Genomic DNA, 17,266 nt, shown 5'->3' on the forward strand with positions numbered 1-17,266 from the left:
TGGTTACACAACACAGAAATGTCCACCTTTTTCTCAAAAAGCCCATTTAATCTGAAAATTTGTCAGTGAAATCATTTCATATCAAAAGTCACATCTGTAACAACAATAAACAAAACTGAAGTACCCACAAAGTTTGTCCATGGTGCTTCTGCACTTAATCACAAAAATTGCAACAAAACAGACATTTCAGCAAGCAAACACCATTCTCTTAGAAGGGCAACATCTTGCCTGAATTTAAGTAGATAGGAGAAAGATGAAATGTGAAAGTTGAGCCCCAAAGTATTATTCTAAGCTCAGAGGCTATATGACTCATTCCGACATCCCAAAGGAAGCTTTTAGATAAGACAGGAAATCTTCCATTGTATTACATGGGTAATTCTCTGCACTGATCCTGGAGGATAACTGCCTGCCTGCAGGGCACAGCCAGGCACTACACTTGTTTCATGGATACCATTTAATAGAGACAAAATGAGATCATCTCAGCAAAACAACACCCAGTTCAATTGAGTTAACAAGTTTCTGGCAAGGTAAGTCTACAGATGAGTGCCAGTTGTGCAAATACTAGATGGACATCTTCCAAGAAGTACAGCAGAAAATTGTCATGCTCTAATGAAACACCATCAGTTCACAGACAACCAGGGCTCCAATTCAGCCTCACAGAAACAACACCATCTCTTAAGGGCGAGAGCCGTCTCTCACATTTTGGGTGGTGCTGAGCCTGACCATCAGTCTGTGACATATTCTGCTGTCACACTGTATTGAGTTTGGTGACAATGAGCACACGGACAGATTGGTCGAAGGCAGAGCACACACACAGGCCCTGCTTGTCAGGACTCCAGTCCAGGCTTGCGATTGGCTGAGTGGACAGAGTGACGTTCTGTAAGAGGTTGACTGAGCCGGCCACACCCATGTCCACGCCATCTGAGTCCTTCCTGCTCCTCTGAGCAGGGTATTCACTGGAGATGAGATATAACACAAAAAATTAGAAGAATAGTTCACAGCAGAGAAAACCTCTTGTGGAACAACAATCATGATGAGTAACTTTAACTTGTTTCAATCAGAAATGAAATTTCCACCATTTCAATAAAAAAAATATATGAAAGGATTACTGGCACTGAAGTCAACCCCACTGGAAACACAGTTATGTTATCATCCAGCGCCAAAAACAACACTGAGGATGGATTCACATACAATTTTTAATTACTTGGTTACTTTTTTCCTATTTACTTTTAAAAGAGATATCTAGAGGATGCTGCTTTGTATCCTGACATGGAATTTAAACAGATTTTCTTACTATTTCCATAGATGTAGGTTGCCTGCTCCACCTGCAGTCATAAAGATTTCTCTGTTCTGAGGCAAATGCCTCACCTGCCAGATGGTTGATTTATGAGCCTGAAATAAAAGGAAAAAAGGAAATGTCACTGACTTTCAGAGGAATTATGCATGCTATAGGCACAGGATCTTATTCATTTCTCCATTTCAAAATCCCACTACTTTTCCAGACCTTAATTTCCTCACTGGATTCTAAGATTTGGCTTGGTGAAATGACATTAACTCTACAACTGAATTAAAGTAAAAGTGACTTTACACCATGTACTGGAACTGGACAGCCCTTTTAGCCAATATATTTTATCCAGTTCGAGACCTTTTTCAATACCAGGAGACGGTCAAATTCATTTCACACATCCCTGATCTGTATGGAAACCCTGCAATCACTGTTATCTGCCCAAAGTCGATAAATGTGGCTATGCTGCAGTGTAATTTTAGTAGATCACAGATTGTTGTTCTCTGCACTGTGTCCACTCTCACTTTGATATTGACGCAACTGAGTCTTCTGTACAGGGTGATGTCATTGATGTGGGAGTTACCACCTCTAGTCTCTGCCAACAGGCCTCCTGCTCCCAACTCCTCCTCTGTGTGTGCCAACTGACAAACTTGCTCTGCTGCATCTTTTTAAATGGCAGGGGAGGGACAAAACTGACAGTGGCACTGCGCTTTGAAACTGGCATCACAGTGAAATCCTAACAAATTATTATAGAATGATGCAAAGTATGCAAAATAGTTCCAGGAAAAGTAGCTGCAACATTTTTAAAGATTAAGTTTTAGGTCTTCATTTGGTAGTTGAAGCTGTAGAGAGACAGGAAAGAGTGGGAGGACTTGCGTTACAGGTTTTGGGCCTGATTTAAACCCAAGACGTCAGTGTTATATGGTAGTTGCCTTAAACCACTGAGCCACCACTACAGTTGGAATATTATCAATGAGTTCAAGGAGGCTAGTTGCAAGTAATACCATTTTTGTTAAGGTACCGCTTGAAAATCCTGACAAGGAAAAGGCAGTAAAAAAAACTACCTGCTTGAAAAAATTCTAAGAAAAAGAGAATAAAGAATTCCCTCAGAATCTACCAGGATAAGGTGCAGACATCAGGGTATTTAAGATAATGAATGTTCAGGTTTTCAACAACCATGTAGCAAACTAATATGATATTACTAATTCGCATTTTTACCCACTTTAGTAAAGATTCTAATTTCATCCACAAAAAAGGCCTGCTTCTCGAGCTTCATTACATGAATAACTCATTTTTGACCAATGCATCAAATCTAACCTTATAATTCAGGGCTGGAGATATTGATGTGCCAACTGCTGATCACTCAGAGGACCTGGATAAATATTTAGAAAGGCGAGGCCTCTGATCTCTCTCAGACCTACCAAACGCTTGGCAACCTGGGCTGGCCTCTAATGCTGGTCAAAGTGTGTTTTTCTAGCATTTTCCCACAGGCCTGGTGAAAAAGTCACACTTTTCTCTCCTTACCGGTCCAATGTCATTTTTGGCTGGTGACCACACAGCCACGAAACATGTTAGGCAAACACAAGCCCAAACACTTCCAGCTGTGAAAACGGTCAAAAGGACGTGTACCCCCTCTCCCTGTGTCTGTAGCCCGAAATGTTGAAAAAAATAACCTTTTGACACTTTTTCCGTATGGAGGGGCCAAACAGCCATCTGGCTCTCTCCACCTGGGTAAATTACCTTTTCGGAAACAGAGGCGAAGCCCTTGGTGGGGTGGTGGGTCCTCATGTCAAACACATGGAATTTTCCCTCCAGTGAGGTGGCCACCAGCTTGTTCATGCTGATGTCTTTCCTGTCAAACTCCACACAGCATACCTGGCCGTGATGTGCAAAAAAAGTAACCGTCACTCCCTAGACGTTTAATCACATGGCACAACTCCACCAGAAACAATTTCCTTTGAGCTAGAAAGTGCTGAAATGAACATAATCTCCCTTGGCAGGTTAATCCACATTCAACAGATGATGAATGAGCAAAGACATTATGTAATACCACAAGTGCGATGCTTTGCATATGATGTGAAGATTTTCTAACATTAAGCCTCTACACAGTAGATTATGAGTCCACCTCAGTGCTCCCCTGTGATTTTATGTAACAGTGCTGCTGGGAAATAATTTATGTTTTGGCTCCACGTCTGTCCTTGTTTTGGTCTATCTTATGGTTCAAGTGCAGGCCGCAGTGCTAAAAATGTATGCATAATTGGATAGTTTATCATAATAAAAACCTCAATTCCACATGCTAGGACTACAGTTACTTGTGTTTCAGAGGGGGATCAGCTACATCATACTGCCAGTTTGATTTCCCATGTTCTTCAACTTCAGGGGGACAACACATCACATACCATAAAAGGCTTTGCACATCAGTTCTTTACAAATAAGATGATGATATATATGCTTTACCATATCTAGACAACTGTTCACCTCACCCCATTTTTGATGTTGGTTTCCCACCGTAAGGACATATTGCGGAGGTCAAACAGTTTGATGTCTCCGTTGTCATAGCCGGCGCACACACAGCGGTCCTGATCATTGAAAGCATGACCTGCATTGACAGGGTGACATGAACAGCTTAATTTGAGGTATATTTCACATATGTTACAAGAACATCACTGAAAGCGGTTTGACAATTTAAAACGATTATGACACCACAAGAGTTTGTACTGAATCTGAAAAATACCACAAAGAATTCTAAACAAATGTTCAGCTCAGTTTCCGTGCTGCCTGCCATGCATCTAACGTCCACATTTCAACAGTTTGTTGTTTGTTGGCAGTGGCTGAATGGTTCGACAAGTTGCCAGTTCAAACTCCAGTGGGAAAACCAGGCTGGTGGGACTGATTGTTTTGTGGTGGTGATATTCCAGGCATGTGAAGAATCACTTTCTTTTGCTTGCAAATATACAGCTTCTATTAAAAAAGCACTTAAGATCACAAGGCGCTCATAATTTCCCATCAAATATTTTAATTCATGTAGATAAAACACAGCGTGTAGGAGACTGTGTACATATTTGATGTGCTACATGGTGTTTTCAGAGTATCTGTTACCACCATTACTCACTTGTGACAAGACCAACTGCTTTAAAATGCACTAAACCTACAAAAACAATCACTAGAACATAACTGCATGATAGCCATGCCACTTTGTGTGGGTGATGTGGAGAACATGTGAGAGAAATCAGTGAATTCAGACTGGCCATGTTTCCACGTATAAAACTGGCCTTTGCTGTCTAGATGTGGTGGATGCATGTGCTCTCACCCCCAGCAATTATTATTTTACACACCAAAGGCAACAGTCCAGCAGTCCCTCTTGGTTTCTCCCTCCACAGGCTCCATGTTGGCCACAGGTGAATCTTTCTGTCTGGGATCCCAAACCTTCACTGTCCCTGTGACACACAAATGACATTTTTGTGTCATTGCTTTTGAAGAGACTTTGAATATTCAATTCAATTCAATTCAATTTTATTTATTTGTATAGCCCAGAATCACAAATTACAAATTTGTCCCAAAGGGCTTTACAGAAAAATACAACATCCTCTGTCCTTAGACCCTCACATCGGATGAGGAACAACTCCCTAAAAAAAAACAAAAAAAAAAAACAATATGGTATGTTGAAACTTTTTTTTTAATGCATTTACCGTCTCTGCTTCCAGTGACTATCTCGGGTGCACCATCACCAATCCCAAGGCCTCCGACCCCATCTATACTGTTCACTATCTCTTTGTGAGCCTTTACAGAGTACACTGGCACTTCAGGCATCTCCAGATTCCTGTGGGAGACATTAAGGCATTGAATTAATCCATACACTAAAAACAGGGTTGGTATGTTACCTCACTTTTCATTCAGTCAATTTAGAGAGTGATCAGTCAAGAAAACACATTTTATTAAGGATTGCAACTGTCCAACTGAATCCATTAAAATATTGACTAAATGCTCTAATATGAGCAAATAATCTGGTTTCTGCGTCTAACTTGAATTGGTTAAAATTACTGTCAGCTTAAATCCAGAGTGGCTAAACAAGAGTCATTTGTAACATTCTGTCTTACAGGCAAGTCACAAAATATATTAGCAGTTAGGACACCACACTCAACACAAAGTAACATTATAGTAATGTCTCTCATTTTAACATTTCTGGTAAGACACAGATGGCTTGTATACTATACAATATCATATCAACTCTCTGGATAGTGATAATATTTACTGATATCACAGTCTCCCACGATACAATTTTGATTTGAATCAATTCAAGGGCCTACGATCAATATGAAGCAATATCATTTGCCCATCTAACATAATCAGTTGCATTACAATGCTGTGTTTCTGTTTTAGGTGCTTGGCCAGGCTTGTCATGTTTCCTGAGTATTTTATCTCGTACTGGCATCGTCTGCATATGACGGGTGATTCATCAGTTGACCCATTTTTTTTCTCTGAAATCCAAAAGATTTCCATACTGCTGATCTATTCCAGAGAGGGGAATAAATATCCTTATTGTCTTTTTCTTGGCTGCTGGCCTTGACTGCCATTATCTGCCTGGTGCTAGGAACATTTAGGAAGGCGGTGCACTTGGACAGAAATGGTGAAAGAGGCATGCCATGGGCATTTCAAAATAAAGGCACATCTCTGAGATGATAATATGGATTGATACTCTTAGTATTGATTATGTTGGGTTGCTACTCATTAGACTGACATCGATCCAGATCAATGGATCATCACACCCCTAGAGATGACAGGACATTATGTGGACAGAATACCATATGTGGAGATTTCCATCAAAATCCCCAGTGGCTATGTGTCTCTGTTGGAGAGAGGTGGCCCCAAATGTACCACACTTTATGGGCTTGGATTTCTCTACCTGCAGGAAAAATAAACAAATGACAAACAAGCTTCGATGAGAGCTGGTAGTGCATCCAGTGCAAAGGGGAGTTGGGTAGGAGAAAAAAAAAAATGATTCACTTTTTTATTTTTATTTATTTTTTGATTTTTTCAATTACCTAACACCACAGCAACTTCATTACTTTGACACCACTATAAAATGCCCCTTAGGATAATGACAGCTTTATTGAATGCTGTATTCACAAACTAGAGGATAATTAAAACAACAAAAATCGCAACAAAAAAAGTTGTAATATTGAATTGCAATACTTTAAAATTGCAATGCATATTGATTCGGCCCAGAAGTATCGTGATACTATCGAATTGGGAGATGAAGGTATCGTCCCGGCCCAGCAGAGCAGCCGTGAGGAAGTGTCAGTGCAGGAAGAGTACAAGTCCCATTTACTTTGCTGTTGCCAAATTAGATATTTAATTAAGTGTAAAATTAGTTGTATAAGTTATATGTGAACTGAGTTCCCACGTTACATAATTCAAATCCAGTCTCCGTGTCCGTAACCGTGTGTTACCTGTTGCTATGGAAACCAGTACCTTGCAAGACTTTTCTGGAAAGCTTGGTTTAGCTCGGCTAGCTAACACAGCTCGAGGCTTCACCACAAATCACAGCTAGCGTGCATTACAGGGGGGACACGGCACGAGCCCGAGTATAACCGTTAAGCCAAAGGTGAACGTGCCTCCTTGACGAGCTGCAGCTCCCCGTGCTGCACCTCGTACACCTGCATCACCCCCGTCCCTCTGGCGAAGTTGCCCAGGCACACGAACTTGGCGCTGCAGGGGATCCATTTGCTGTCGAAAATGGTGTAGTTCAGGCTTTTCTGGATGTGGGCGATGATTTGGGGCTTTTCGAGCGGCGTCGACATCTTCACGGACGAGGAAGCGGCTCGTCAAACGGCTGGAAACTTCTTTAGAAACTGTCACAAACCCTGGTGTGTGCGCTGCCAAAACAAACGACGTGAAAGACCCTCCCTCAACCAAGCTTGTGACTGCCCACAAAGATGCCTGATGAAAATATACACATTAAAGGTCATTAATTTACATAGTCACACAATTTGAATTTACAAGACATTTTTTTCTGACTTCATATTTTATTATAGCACAATAGCGACACATTTTTGTAAGTGTTAAACATCTGTGTGTTATTTTCACCGTGCAGGCGACGGTGCAGTAGCTGCTGGGTCCTTTCCATTGCACGAGGACACCCTCATGCCTGTCTCATGTCTCTGGCTTTTCATAGTTCCGAGGTTTTAGTCTGATTTAAACATATTTCACGATGGACACCGCGGATAATTCAGCTCCCGAGGTGGTCGCTGCGGTAGATGATGGAAGCGGAGCAGACGCCTTCGTCAAAGTCAAATCTAAAAAGAGCCAGAAGCGAAAACGTGAACAAGATGGAGCGGAGATGGACACAGAGGAGTCCGTGGCGAGCAAGCGGCCGCAGTTTCCACCTATTTCAGGCGATAAGTTAAAGGTAAACCACATTTTGTTGGCACTTCACTACAGCTATCAGGTGGTTTATTATGACAAACTAGTACGAGTCAGTCAGGAGTGTTAGTGTGCAGGTTAGGCTTGCTGACGTCACTCTGTCCCTTTAAAAACAAGTTAGCTTTATTATACAGTCAGCAGAACACTGACTATCGAGTGATCCGTCCAGTAAAGCTACAATCTGTGCCATTTTAAACAAACCTTATACAATCATCATTATTTTTAACTAACTGTCATACTTATTGACATGTTTTTGCCATATTTGACTGTTTCTTTGTTTTCCTTTGTTTTATCTCCATCTTTCATATATCTTATTGATTTTTTTATGTATTGTTTTTCAGCTGATTGCCTGGTTATCACGCAGGATGTGCACTTGTTTTAAGTTGCCTGTTTTTTGTTTTATTCTCATGTTTTCATTTAATTCTAAATCACTTAGAGCTACACCCCCCTTGTATGAATAATGCCATTTAAGTAGAGTGCTATTAGTAGTAGTTATATAAATTAAACATCTGATAATATCAGATTTGGGTGTTGACACTGTGATGACCAGCTTCCACCTGTGTCTTCAGGGAGGATCAGATGAGATGCGCAAGATTCCCGTCCCAGCCCACAGATACACCCCGCTGAAGGACAACTGGCTGAAGATTTTCACTCCCATCGTAGAGAACTTACAGCTCCAAGTTAGGTTCAACCTGAAAACCAGGAATGTCGAAATTAAAGTAAGTGGAAAGGCTTTTCAAACCCCTTTTAATCACCAGTGCCTGCTGACTTGGTTTTCAGACTCTTCACATCAGTGTCCAGTAGTAATGCTGATGTGTAAGTAGGATGGCGATAGTAGTAAAACATCAGTATCTCCTGAATGCCCCGCTTTTTACATTCATGCTGATGGTTGATGATGAGTGTTTGTTTTTTAGTTTGTGTTTATCCACCTGATTGATTGCCTGATATAGTGTGTTTGTAATGCACCCTTCTGCTTTCAGACATGCAAAGAGACGCAGGACATCAGCGCCCTCACAAGAGCAGCAGATTTTGTCAAAGCCTTTGTGCTGGGCTTCCAGGTGGAGGTAAGCATGGCACTGTGTTTGTGGCCCATGAGTGTTTTAATCTCAGCTGTTGTTTTGGTAATGATTTCCTGAACTCACAGTGGCTGTAAATGCTTTACCAAGCTCATTCAAAATCGGCCTGGCAGCAGCAGAGCTGGAGAAATAGTATGACTCCTAATCACAAACTGCCCTGTGTAAAATACACTGGTTTGCAGGCACTGGTCTTTTCTTAAATATCGGATATTGGACAGTCAGTGCTGTCCACTGCCATTATGATGGAGGCTCTTCACCGACTACAGCTGCATATAAACTGCCTCTGAAGTGGGCTGCTCTGCCTTTTAACAAGTGCTGATTTAGCCAAAAGAACTCAGTTTGGAATTTAGTGGAGCTATTAATCTTATTTCATTGGTGTTTTCACCCCCACAAGAAAGACAGAAACAGTGAATAAGTGTAATTTCTTAAAGTGGTCAAACGTAAAGATATTCAGTATCGTCACAAAGTATTGTCTGCTTTAAGGGAGGCAGCTAGCACAACACTGCAGCAGCCTCCACAACAGCTGAAGTCACACACTTGTCACAGTGCTAACTATTGCTGTCAGAGTTTATAGAGAAGATTTGTGTGTGTGATTGAGACTTTGCTGCATGAGCCATGTGGAGTAAATTTGTTTTTTTGTTGTTTTTTTCAAAATCTAAAAAGTGGTGCTCTCTGACTTCAGTTGTTTTGAAGAAGACTGCTGTACAAATAAAAACACTTAACCTGTGTGTTAGCCAGCATGGGAGTGAGTAAACAATGATACAGTTTTCATTCTTGGGTGAACTTTTCCTTTAATGTATCTGTGTCAGTATCAGCTGTCAGAAAACCCACAGTGGTCAAGCGTGCTCCTGTTTTGTAACGTCTCCACGCTGTCCCTCTCCTCAGGACGCCCTGGCTCTCATCAGACTAGACGAGCTGTTTCTCGAGAGCTTCGATGTCACAGACGGTAAGACCACGCCGCCTCACTGTCGCCGTTTCCTCTGTCGCTCAGCACATTGTATCGATGCTCCCCCACTGTGCTGCAGAGCCATCTCAAGGTCACATGTCTCAGTGTGTATTCATTGTCTTAAGTGATTTCTTGCGTTTGCTGTCTCGGCAGTAAAACCACTGAAAGGAGACCACCTGTCCCGAGCGATCGGAAGGATAGCAGGGAAGGGAGGGAAAACCAAATTCACCATCGAAAACGTCACAAAGACTCGCATCGTGCTCGCAGACACGTGAGTAGTGCCCAGTGCCTCATGAACATGATAATTACAATTGATTTGCTATTGCGTTTGTGTGATTACACTTAGAAATCATTGCTCACCGTTTCAGGAAACAGCACTTTAATTTTTGCACTTTTTCAGGGTAGCATTTTGGAAATTCAAATGCAAATCATAATCTTATTTATACTCGGTTCTTATTTATAAAATCAAAATAATAAATGATTGCTACTTTGTTTATTACTTAGGGATGCTACTACAACTCTGAGCCAGTCATTGAAAGAATCTGGTCGTCATCTGGTTTAAAACCAGAGTTTCATGTTCAGACTTGGGATTTTGCTCAGATGCATTTTTTCCCACTTTGGCCAGTAAGTTTTTGATTGGTCACATGTCTGATATTTAATATATCAAATATATCAAATGTCGACTTCCATGGGAACTGAATGAACTGTCTCATAAATATCATCAGACTATGGGAACATAAACTGCAATATACGACTTAGGGTGGCATGGCTCAGGAGGTAGAGCGGTCCTCGAGTGAACAGAGGGCTTCTGGTTCCTCCAGGGAGCATGCTGACGTGCTGTTGAGCAAGACACTGAACCGCTTGCTGCTCCTTGCATGGCAGCGTCTGCCATCGGTGTTAGTGTATGTGTGTGTGTATATGATTGTGTGAATGAAAGAGTGTGAGGTGTCAGGTGTAAAATGCTTTGACTAGAAAAGCGCCATAGAATTGTGTTAGACAATCCACAATTATGTACGAATAATTGAGCAGCCCTACTTAAAGCTGGGGTAGGCAGGTTTTTTTTTTTTTTTTGGTGTCACTGGGCTAAAATTCCAGATTAACCCTTCAGCATAATGTAATTCAAGTGATCTAAGAGAAAAGAGGACTTCACACCTCCTCTTGTCTGTCTTCAGGCTTTAGAAAAACTAGCTTGTGACAGGAGAGTTTAATCTCAGGCTATTTCAGAGAGCTAGTGTTCCTATTGGCTATTCTACGAATGCAGACGCATGTGTACGTCGCTCTGTCCTGACTAGATGTCCTCCCTTCTCTACCAACCCCCCCAACACGAGTGTTTTCATAAAAACTCAACAAGACCAACTCAAAATGGCTGCTTCACATGAACATTTGCGTAACTAAGAGATTCGCTGTAAAAAGATTATTTTAAATGGATAGATCAACTACTGTATGACTCTCACGAGTCTCACCTTGACATTTCAGGACATACCAGCGGTCACTTGGTGGGAGGGGCTTGGGGAGAGGGGGGGCTGCACAACGAGCGCTTTGGTTTGTTTGTTTTCCCTTTTCCAGAAAACAGGAATGATTTAACAAGGTTAATTTTTTTCTTAGTTGATCAAATGCAGTTGCATTGGCTTACATTAATTGTGCATAAAATTGTTTATCCACAAAGACAAATAATGCCATTTTCTCTTTTTTCTCTGATATTGGTCCATCCCTTTGACAACAGAAAAGTACACATATTAGGATCCTTCCAGAATATCAAGATGGCCCGGACAGCAATATGTAACTTAATCTTAGGTAAGAAGGAGATTTTTTTTATTATTATCATTATTATTATTATTATTATTATTATTATTAAGTTGGTAATTACAGGAAGAATTCATCAAATGTATACATCTGATCTGGAACAGAAATCCTCCAATTCACAGCTAATGATCACACACAGTAAATGACCTTCAAACTTTTGATTTTCTTCCCTGCAGGAAGTCCACCTTCAAAGGTCTACGGTAACATCAGGGCGGTGGCTAGCCGGGCTGCGGAGAGATTCTGAAGTCTGATTGGTCGATGTAGTAATCTTCTTTCTCATTGGCTGGTGGAATTGGTCTGTGCTGATGAGATCGGACTGTTCATTGCCTTAGACATTTGGACCGGCTTCACTCAGGTTTCTCTACACTGGCCTCATGTTTTCATGAGGTCAGCTGGATTCATGGTAAAACAACGTCACCGGGAAAGATTATATACATCTATGCACTGTGTGTGCATGTATCTGGAGATATGAATTTGTGTAAATAAATGATTTCAACTCCCAGTGATGAACTAGTCTGGTTTCCTTTCATTTGTTTATAATGGAGGATGGCACTTTTCTGTCCTTCACATCTCCCATTTATGCACATTTACAACACACTTATTGTGAATGGAATATAGACTTAAAGCACATCACAGGATGGAGGGTGGAAAAAAAGGAAAAGGAAGGAAAATATTAACGCAAGTAATTTGAAGGGATGCTTACTGACATTCTAGAGACAACTGAGGTGTAAAGGCAAACCACTGAAAAAGCCATTACTTTCAACATTTCAAAGTTTATTTAAATTTTTTTTATTTCATACAGTATCAAGTTTCCAACAGTCCCACAGCATAAGATGCAGCATGCAGAAAAAGGAAAAAAAGGTTCTCAAACTTAAATCGTTTCAGATTTCCCCACACAAACTAAAAAGAACCCAAATCCCTCAGAGAAAAAGTAGCACTTACGAACTAAACCGCGGTCTGAACTATACAGAGAACAGAGAGCCAGAACTGCATTTAACAAATACTTATATACAAAAGAAAAAAAAAAATAACATCAAATTTTCCCCTTTAAGCTGAGTACAGTGTGTGGCAGTTTGAGACAGGATCAGATATGCAACTTTTACTGGAATAGAAGCATCTCGCTGACCCGGGTAAAATACAAAAAGTTACATGTAGTTCAGTTCATTTGGATTACCTCTCATAATATGTGTACATTTACCAAAGTTTGGCAACATCCATATTGTATACCATTAAATTCTTAAATATATTAACATCACCATCCATGTGTAAACAAGAGGATTATTTCAAAAAATTGATCTACATGCACAACAAAAAATATATTTCCATGTCATGCAAGCACAGGGAGGCCCAAGCCGTGCAGAGCTTTGGGATAGGGGACAACAGGGCACTCCAGATTCACATCTCTGACTGAAAACTCCTGTTCAAACCAGCAGTCGGTCTCCAAAAACAACTAAATAAAACAAAGCTATTCCGATGCCATTGTACTAGGAAGCATTTTCCCTTCGAAATTTAAGTTTGGTTGTGTTTGTGTTTTTCTCCCTGCTCGTACTAGTGGGTGGGTAGGAGGGGGAGAAAACGAGGTGACTGTCATAGAAAAACAAAAGTGGGAGAGGAAGCCAACTTTTGAAATGTACACGTTCAAAAAAAACCAAAAAAAAACAAAACAAAACCAAAAAAAAAAACCCTAAAATATACAATCTATCCCATTGCACATTGATCATGCCAACGCGTTAAGATTAAGTGTTTCTGTTGCGCTAAAGAGAAGTCTGACCCGTCCTGCGCTGTACTGAGAAAAGGTACGAATTCAGAAGGGCTCATGTAAAGCAGAGACAACACCTTTCCCTCTTGCTGTTTAAGAAGATGAGCAAACACTGATTACCTAATATACACATATCGGTTAATAAAAAAAAAAAGAAAAAGAAAAAAAACACAACGCTGCCTGCAGATAAGTCTCTGTTAAGTTGCTATATTCTTTTACAAACAGCACAAGTCCTCGCCATAATTCGCTCTCAAACTATTGTTCTTCTCGGTTCTTAGGCAAGTCCGCTGCATCGTTCAGCCTCTGTTCTTAATGTAATGAAATAAAAAGTCTATTTAAATTCTTATATTTTCACTATAAATCATTTGTCAATGTGAGTGCAGAGCTATTCTTTGCATCAAGGATTGTCGTATGGATGCACACTGTGAAATGTAAAATGCTTCACCGAAGAGTAAACCATGTACCAGTCTGCAGCCACAAATTAGTTTGCAAAGACATCACTTTCTTGGCATTAATTTATACTACTTATAATTCCATGACAGGAAAACAAGGATAATCTCCAACAATATAAACATGTTTAAGTATAAATAAAACTAGCACTCTTATTACAAAAAAGAAGAAAAAAAAAAAAAAAAAAAAAAAAAACATGAATTGCTTTGCGAAGTGTGACCGGAAGCTTTGCAGATCTAATCCAAACTGCTCAAGTGTACACTAAAAATGGAGGACAACAAAAGTCAGAATATATGAAATTTAGCTTTGCATCTAATATATATATTGTTGTGACTCGCAACCGTGCAGCTTCGTGTGCCGCAACCCAGTTTCTGCGGCGGAACTGACAGCGGTGGTGATAGGTAATAACTTGGACTGGTTTCTGGATATGTTCTAGTTGGCACTTCATACCCTACTCTCTAGTTGTACTGAAATCAAGTGTCTGTATACTATACACTTCCCCTCATGAGAGAACCATAGATATACTTTTTTTTCTTCTTTATAAAAGATGAAAACAAAAATAAATATCAAAAATAATTAACAAAAAAAAGAAAAAAAGGAAAAAAAAAAGGAAAATATGAACAAACCAACCAGCCGCTTCACCGTCCCCCTCCCCGCCTTCCCCCCCTCATCCAAAATCGGAGATGCTCTTGCAAATGAGAAATAGCTGTCCTTCAGTCTTTTAAAGTGCTACGACCGGGTTATTGAGAGGATTTACAGTTCAATAAAACTTCAAAGTTGGCTTCACGAGGCCCGTGGTTTTGAAAGAAAAAGAAGTGGCTTCACAGAGAGAAAGAGAGAGAAAGAGAAAGAGAGAAATAGAAATAGAAATAGAGAGAATACTTCCATTGAGTTACACAGAGAGCGTTTTGCCGGACGTCTTGAGCAGATCTTCAGAGATGGTGGAGAAAGCGAGTGTCGAGGAGGAAGGGGGGATTTAGCGAGCAGGAGAGCGCTCACACGTCCACCACCATCTTTTTGTGTATATCGAGACCGCCGACCACCTGGCAGGAGGAAGACAGGCAAGAGAATTTGCATAGGTTCATCCGATTTGGTCACAGCACATCAGTAATGTGGCGATGAAGCCAGGCACGACCTCCAATTGGTCAGATGTTTGTGGCAAATGACCACATCAACCAAAGGAGAAAAAAAATTGCACATTCAGAAATGCAAAGGTTCTCCATGATTTTCACAATACTTACTATGATGTGGACTAGGAATTAATTGAAGGGTCATAAAAAAAAGGTAGATAAACCAAATTATACTACAATGGAAACAAAAAATCTCACAAATTACCACTTGAATAGGACATCAATTAAGTGCAGTACCGTGATTATGCAGTAAAACCTACCATTTAATACTCAAAATAGGTTAAAGCAAACACTAAATGTGGTTGACCCATGTTTTCCTTAGAACCCCCATTTTTTGGTATTTTTTGAAATTCTTGCCTAGCATGCACACTGTATGATCACACTGATGAAACTCTTGCTTTGTGGCCGTTCAGCGTACAATGGTTAGGTTTGGGGTTGTAAATGGATTGTTGCAGTACACTCTGCAGTCCCCCAGCAGCACTGAAGTCATAAATAAGCAACAAACCCACAAGACACAGATGCTCTTTTCCCTTTTACCACTACCGACCCTTTGATAAAAAACATTTTTATATCTATAGTGTTATTTTTACACCCGCTTTGTTGCAATTCCTTTCACTTTATGTGCTCAGATCAGGAATGCTTTCAGGGAGACAGAACTGAAACCATGTCACACAATCCTTTCCACATGAACCTTGAAGTGTTTGAGCAGCATTGCTTTGTTAAAAACAGGATCTAATGTTCTTCTGAGCCATCCTGAAAATACACTCCCACAAGGACGAGAGCCTTTTTAGTTCAAGGCTCCAGAGATACAGCCGTCAAATGTGGGCCTTGTTTCTGTCAAAGTTAGAAGTGGTGCCTTTCATTTATGGAAATGTCTCCGAGCAAGGCAAGTTCCACTGGGGGCCTACAAAAGACAAGTTATATGGACGATATTGTCAGCTTTGTATTTTCAACAAGCAGAACACTTAATGATGTGCTGAAGGAGATTTTGCCTGGATCTGACATAAAACCTATTCTTCAGGTAAAGTTCAGGTAACTGAAATTTGCTACAAAAAACCCTGTAAGTATGGTTTTAACAAAATAACTCCTAGGACAATATCTCTAGTATATAAAGCCATGAACTCAACTAGTATTTACTGGAATGCTATCAAATAATATTTACAAAATCTTGGTTCTTGGTCTTGGATTAATAGCCTTACAACCCAGATAACCTCATCATTTTATATGAATGTCTTGAAGAAATCAAAATGTTCAACAGCTCAGTACTTGTGGCTCAGCAACAGAAAATCAGAAATAATCATATTTAGCAAACCGACATTAGTAGACACTGTTACTGTAGTAATATTGGCAACTGGTGAGGCTTTACGTGAGAAAGCTGGCTGTTTTTTTGGCGGTGACTTTGAAGAGTAACTTAGTCCTGCTTAAAACAGAGCGGCAATGCCACTCCTGTCCTTACATCCCTTTACAAGCTTTCTCAAATCTGCTCTTCCCTAACCCTGAGGCCATGTCTCATGACCGTGGGCTCGTAGGGTTTTTCTGACTGTTTCCGTCACTAAGTTCTTCTACTACCCTTCTGTAGCAGTTTGTAATCAAGTGATTTGTATTTAAGACAAGATATCAAAAACCTCATCACTTTACATGACTGCCTTGATGACGTCGAATTTTGGAATGCATAGAACTTGTTTTGGCTCAGTAACAGAAAAACACCATCCTGTTTGGTAAACTGGAGATTTTTCGGCATTACTTGCCGTCATCTTGGCAACTGGACAGCAAATGTGAGGCCTTGTGCAAGAAACCTGGCTGTTTTCTTTAACCATGACCTAGACTTTGAAGAGTAACCCCCTCCTGCTTAAAAAGAGGGACTGTCGCTCCTGTCCTTGCGTCCCTTCACAGACTTTATCAGCAAAATGTATTATTTCCATGCGCTCGTTGATCGTTTTTGACAGTTTCAGACACTCTTAACTTCTTTAACCATTTTTTTACTCCCCTGCTCAGTCAAATATGCTCTTATTTTGAAGCAGAACATAATTCCTTCTACATCTTTCCTGTGATTTTACATCTTATTTCTATATGTTTAGCACTGGTCTCTTTTACATAATCATTCTGGGGTTATGGGACTATCGTCAAGGCACTATGTACTCTGTATCTATGCTATAAGAGCTTAAGCTTCATGCCCTAAAGGTTGTATATTTGAAGGAATTTGTTGTTTATGCCAATGCTGATGTGATATGTAGTCAAGTCATGATGATAACTGTATTTTCAAGGCGTTCATCTTATGTAGCAAGAACCCACCACCCTTTGACACCCTTTCACACCAGCGTGAAATTCAAACTCAGTGCCATGAAGCCTGAGCAAAAGACGCTGTTTTGTTACCCTTTTGACATTTGCCTTCAC

The 17,266-nt window shown here is 40.4% G+C and overlaps 3 protein-coding genes across 5 annotated transcripts in view; 1 reads left to right on the forward strand and 2 right to left on the reverse strand.

Moving 5' to 3' along the window:
• Positions 1 to 37: 37 nt before the first annotated feature.
• On the reverse strand, positions 38 to 7,187 carry dnaaf10 (dynein axonemal assembly factor 10). The gene is made up of 8 exons (XM_030071166.1): positions 6,901 to 7,187; positions 6,088 to 6,188; positions 4,975 to 5,105; positions 4,621 to 4,722; positions 3,769 to 3,884; positions 3,026 to 3,160; positions 1,295 to 1,392; positions 38 to 956 (listed from the first exon to the last, which is right to left on the reverse strand). The coding sequence occupies exons 1-8, from the start codon at positions 7,084 to 7,086 to the stop codon at positions 749 to 751; spliced, it is 1,077 nt and encodes a 358-aa protein (XP_029927026.1). The 5' UTR covers positions 7,087 to 7,187; the 3' UTR covers positions 38 to 748.
• A 205-nt stretch (positions 7,188 to 7,392) lies between these two features.
• On the forward strand, positions 7,393 to 12,043 carry pno1 (partner of NOB1 homolog). Its single transcript, XM_030071167.1, has 7 exons — positions 7,393 to 7,694; positions 8,278 to 8,427; positions 8,689 to 8,772; positions 9,670 to 9,730; positions 9,884 to 10,001; positions 11,454 to 11,524; positions 11,710 to 12,043. Exons 1-7 carry the CDS (start codon positions 7,497 to 7,499, stop codon positions 11,775 to 11,777), a joined length of 750 nt encoding a protein of 249 aa, XP_029927027.1. The 5' UTR covers positions 7,393 to 7,496; the 3' UTR covers positions 11,778 to 12,043.
• Positions 12,044 to 12,286: 243 nt separating this feature from the next.
• ppp3r1a (protein phosphatase 3, regulatory subunit B, alpha a) overlaps positions 12,287 to 17,266 on the reverse strand; it is a 35,209-nt gene continuing 30,229 nt past the window's right edge. For 2 of the 3 annotated variants that reach the window (XM_030071170.1, XM_030071171.1), the window contains exon 6: positions 14,651 to 14,785. In XM_030071170.1, coding sequence (XP_029927030.1) covers positions 14,738 to 14,785 — 48 coding nt within the window. In that variant the 3' untranslated portion in view covers positions 14,651 to 14,737. Of the gene's footprint in view, positions 14,786 to 17,266 lie in introns of all 3 variants that reach the window. The other variant, XM_030071169.1, reaches the window with a different exon arrangement.

This window comes from Myripristis murdjan, chromosome 15 (assembly GCF_902150065.1).
Source record: "Myripristis murdjan chromosome 15, fMyrMur1.1, whole genome shotgun sequence".
NCBI lineage: Eukaryota > Metazoa > Chordata > Actinopteri > Holocentriformes > Holocentridae > Myripristis > Myripristis murdjan.

Excerpts from the sequence above, each read along its gene's own strand:
- dnaaf10 (XM_030071166.1), bottom strand. The coding sequence starts at position 7,086 with ATGTCGACGCCGCTCGAAAAGCCCCAAATCATCGCCCACATCCAGAAA. Across the intron at positions 3,161-3,768 it reads AAACCAACATCAAAAATGGG|GTATGCTGTGTGGAGTTTGA; the intron begins GTGAGGTGAACA and ends CATCACGGCCAG. Across the intron at positions 957-1,294 it reads AACCTACATCTATGGAAATA|TGAATACCCTGCTCAGAGGA; the intron begins GTAAGAAAATCT and ends TCTCATCTCCAG.
- pno1 (XM_030071167.1), top strand. The coding sequence starts at position 7,497 with ATGGACACCGCGGATAATTCAGCTCCCGAGGTGGTCGCTGCGGTAGAT. Across the intron at positions 8,428-8,688 it reads CCAGGAATGTCGAAATTAAA|ACATGCAAAGAGACGCAGGA; the intron begins GTAAGTGGAAAG and ends TTCTGCTTTCAG. Across the intron at positions 10,002-11,453 it reads CGCATCGTGCTCGCAGACAC|AAAAGTACACATATTAGGAT; the intron begins GTGAGTAGTGCC and ends CTTTGACAACAG.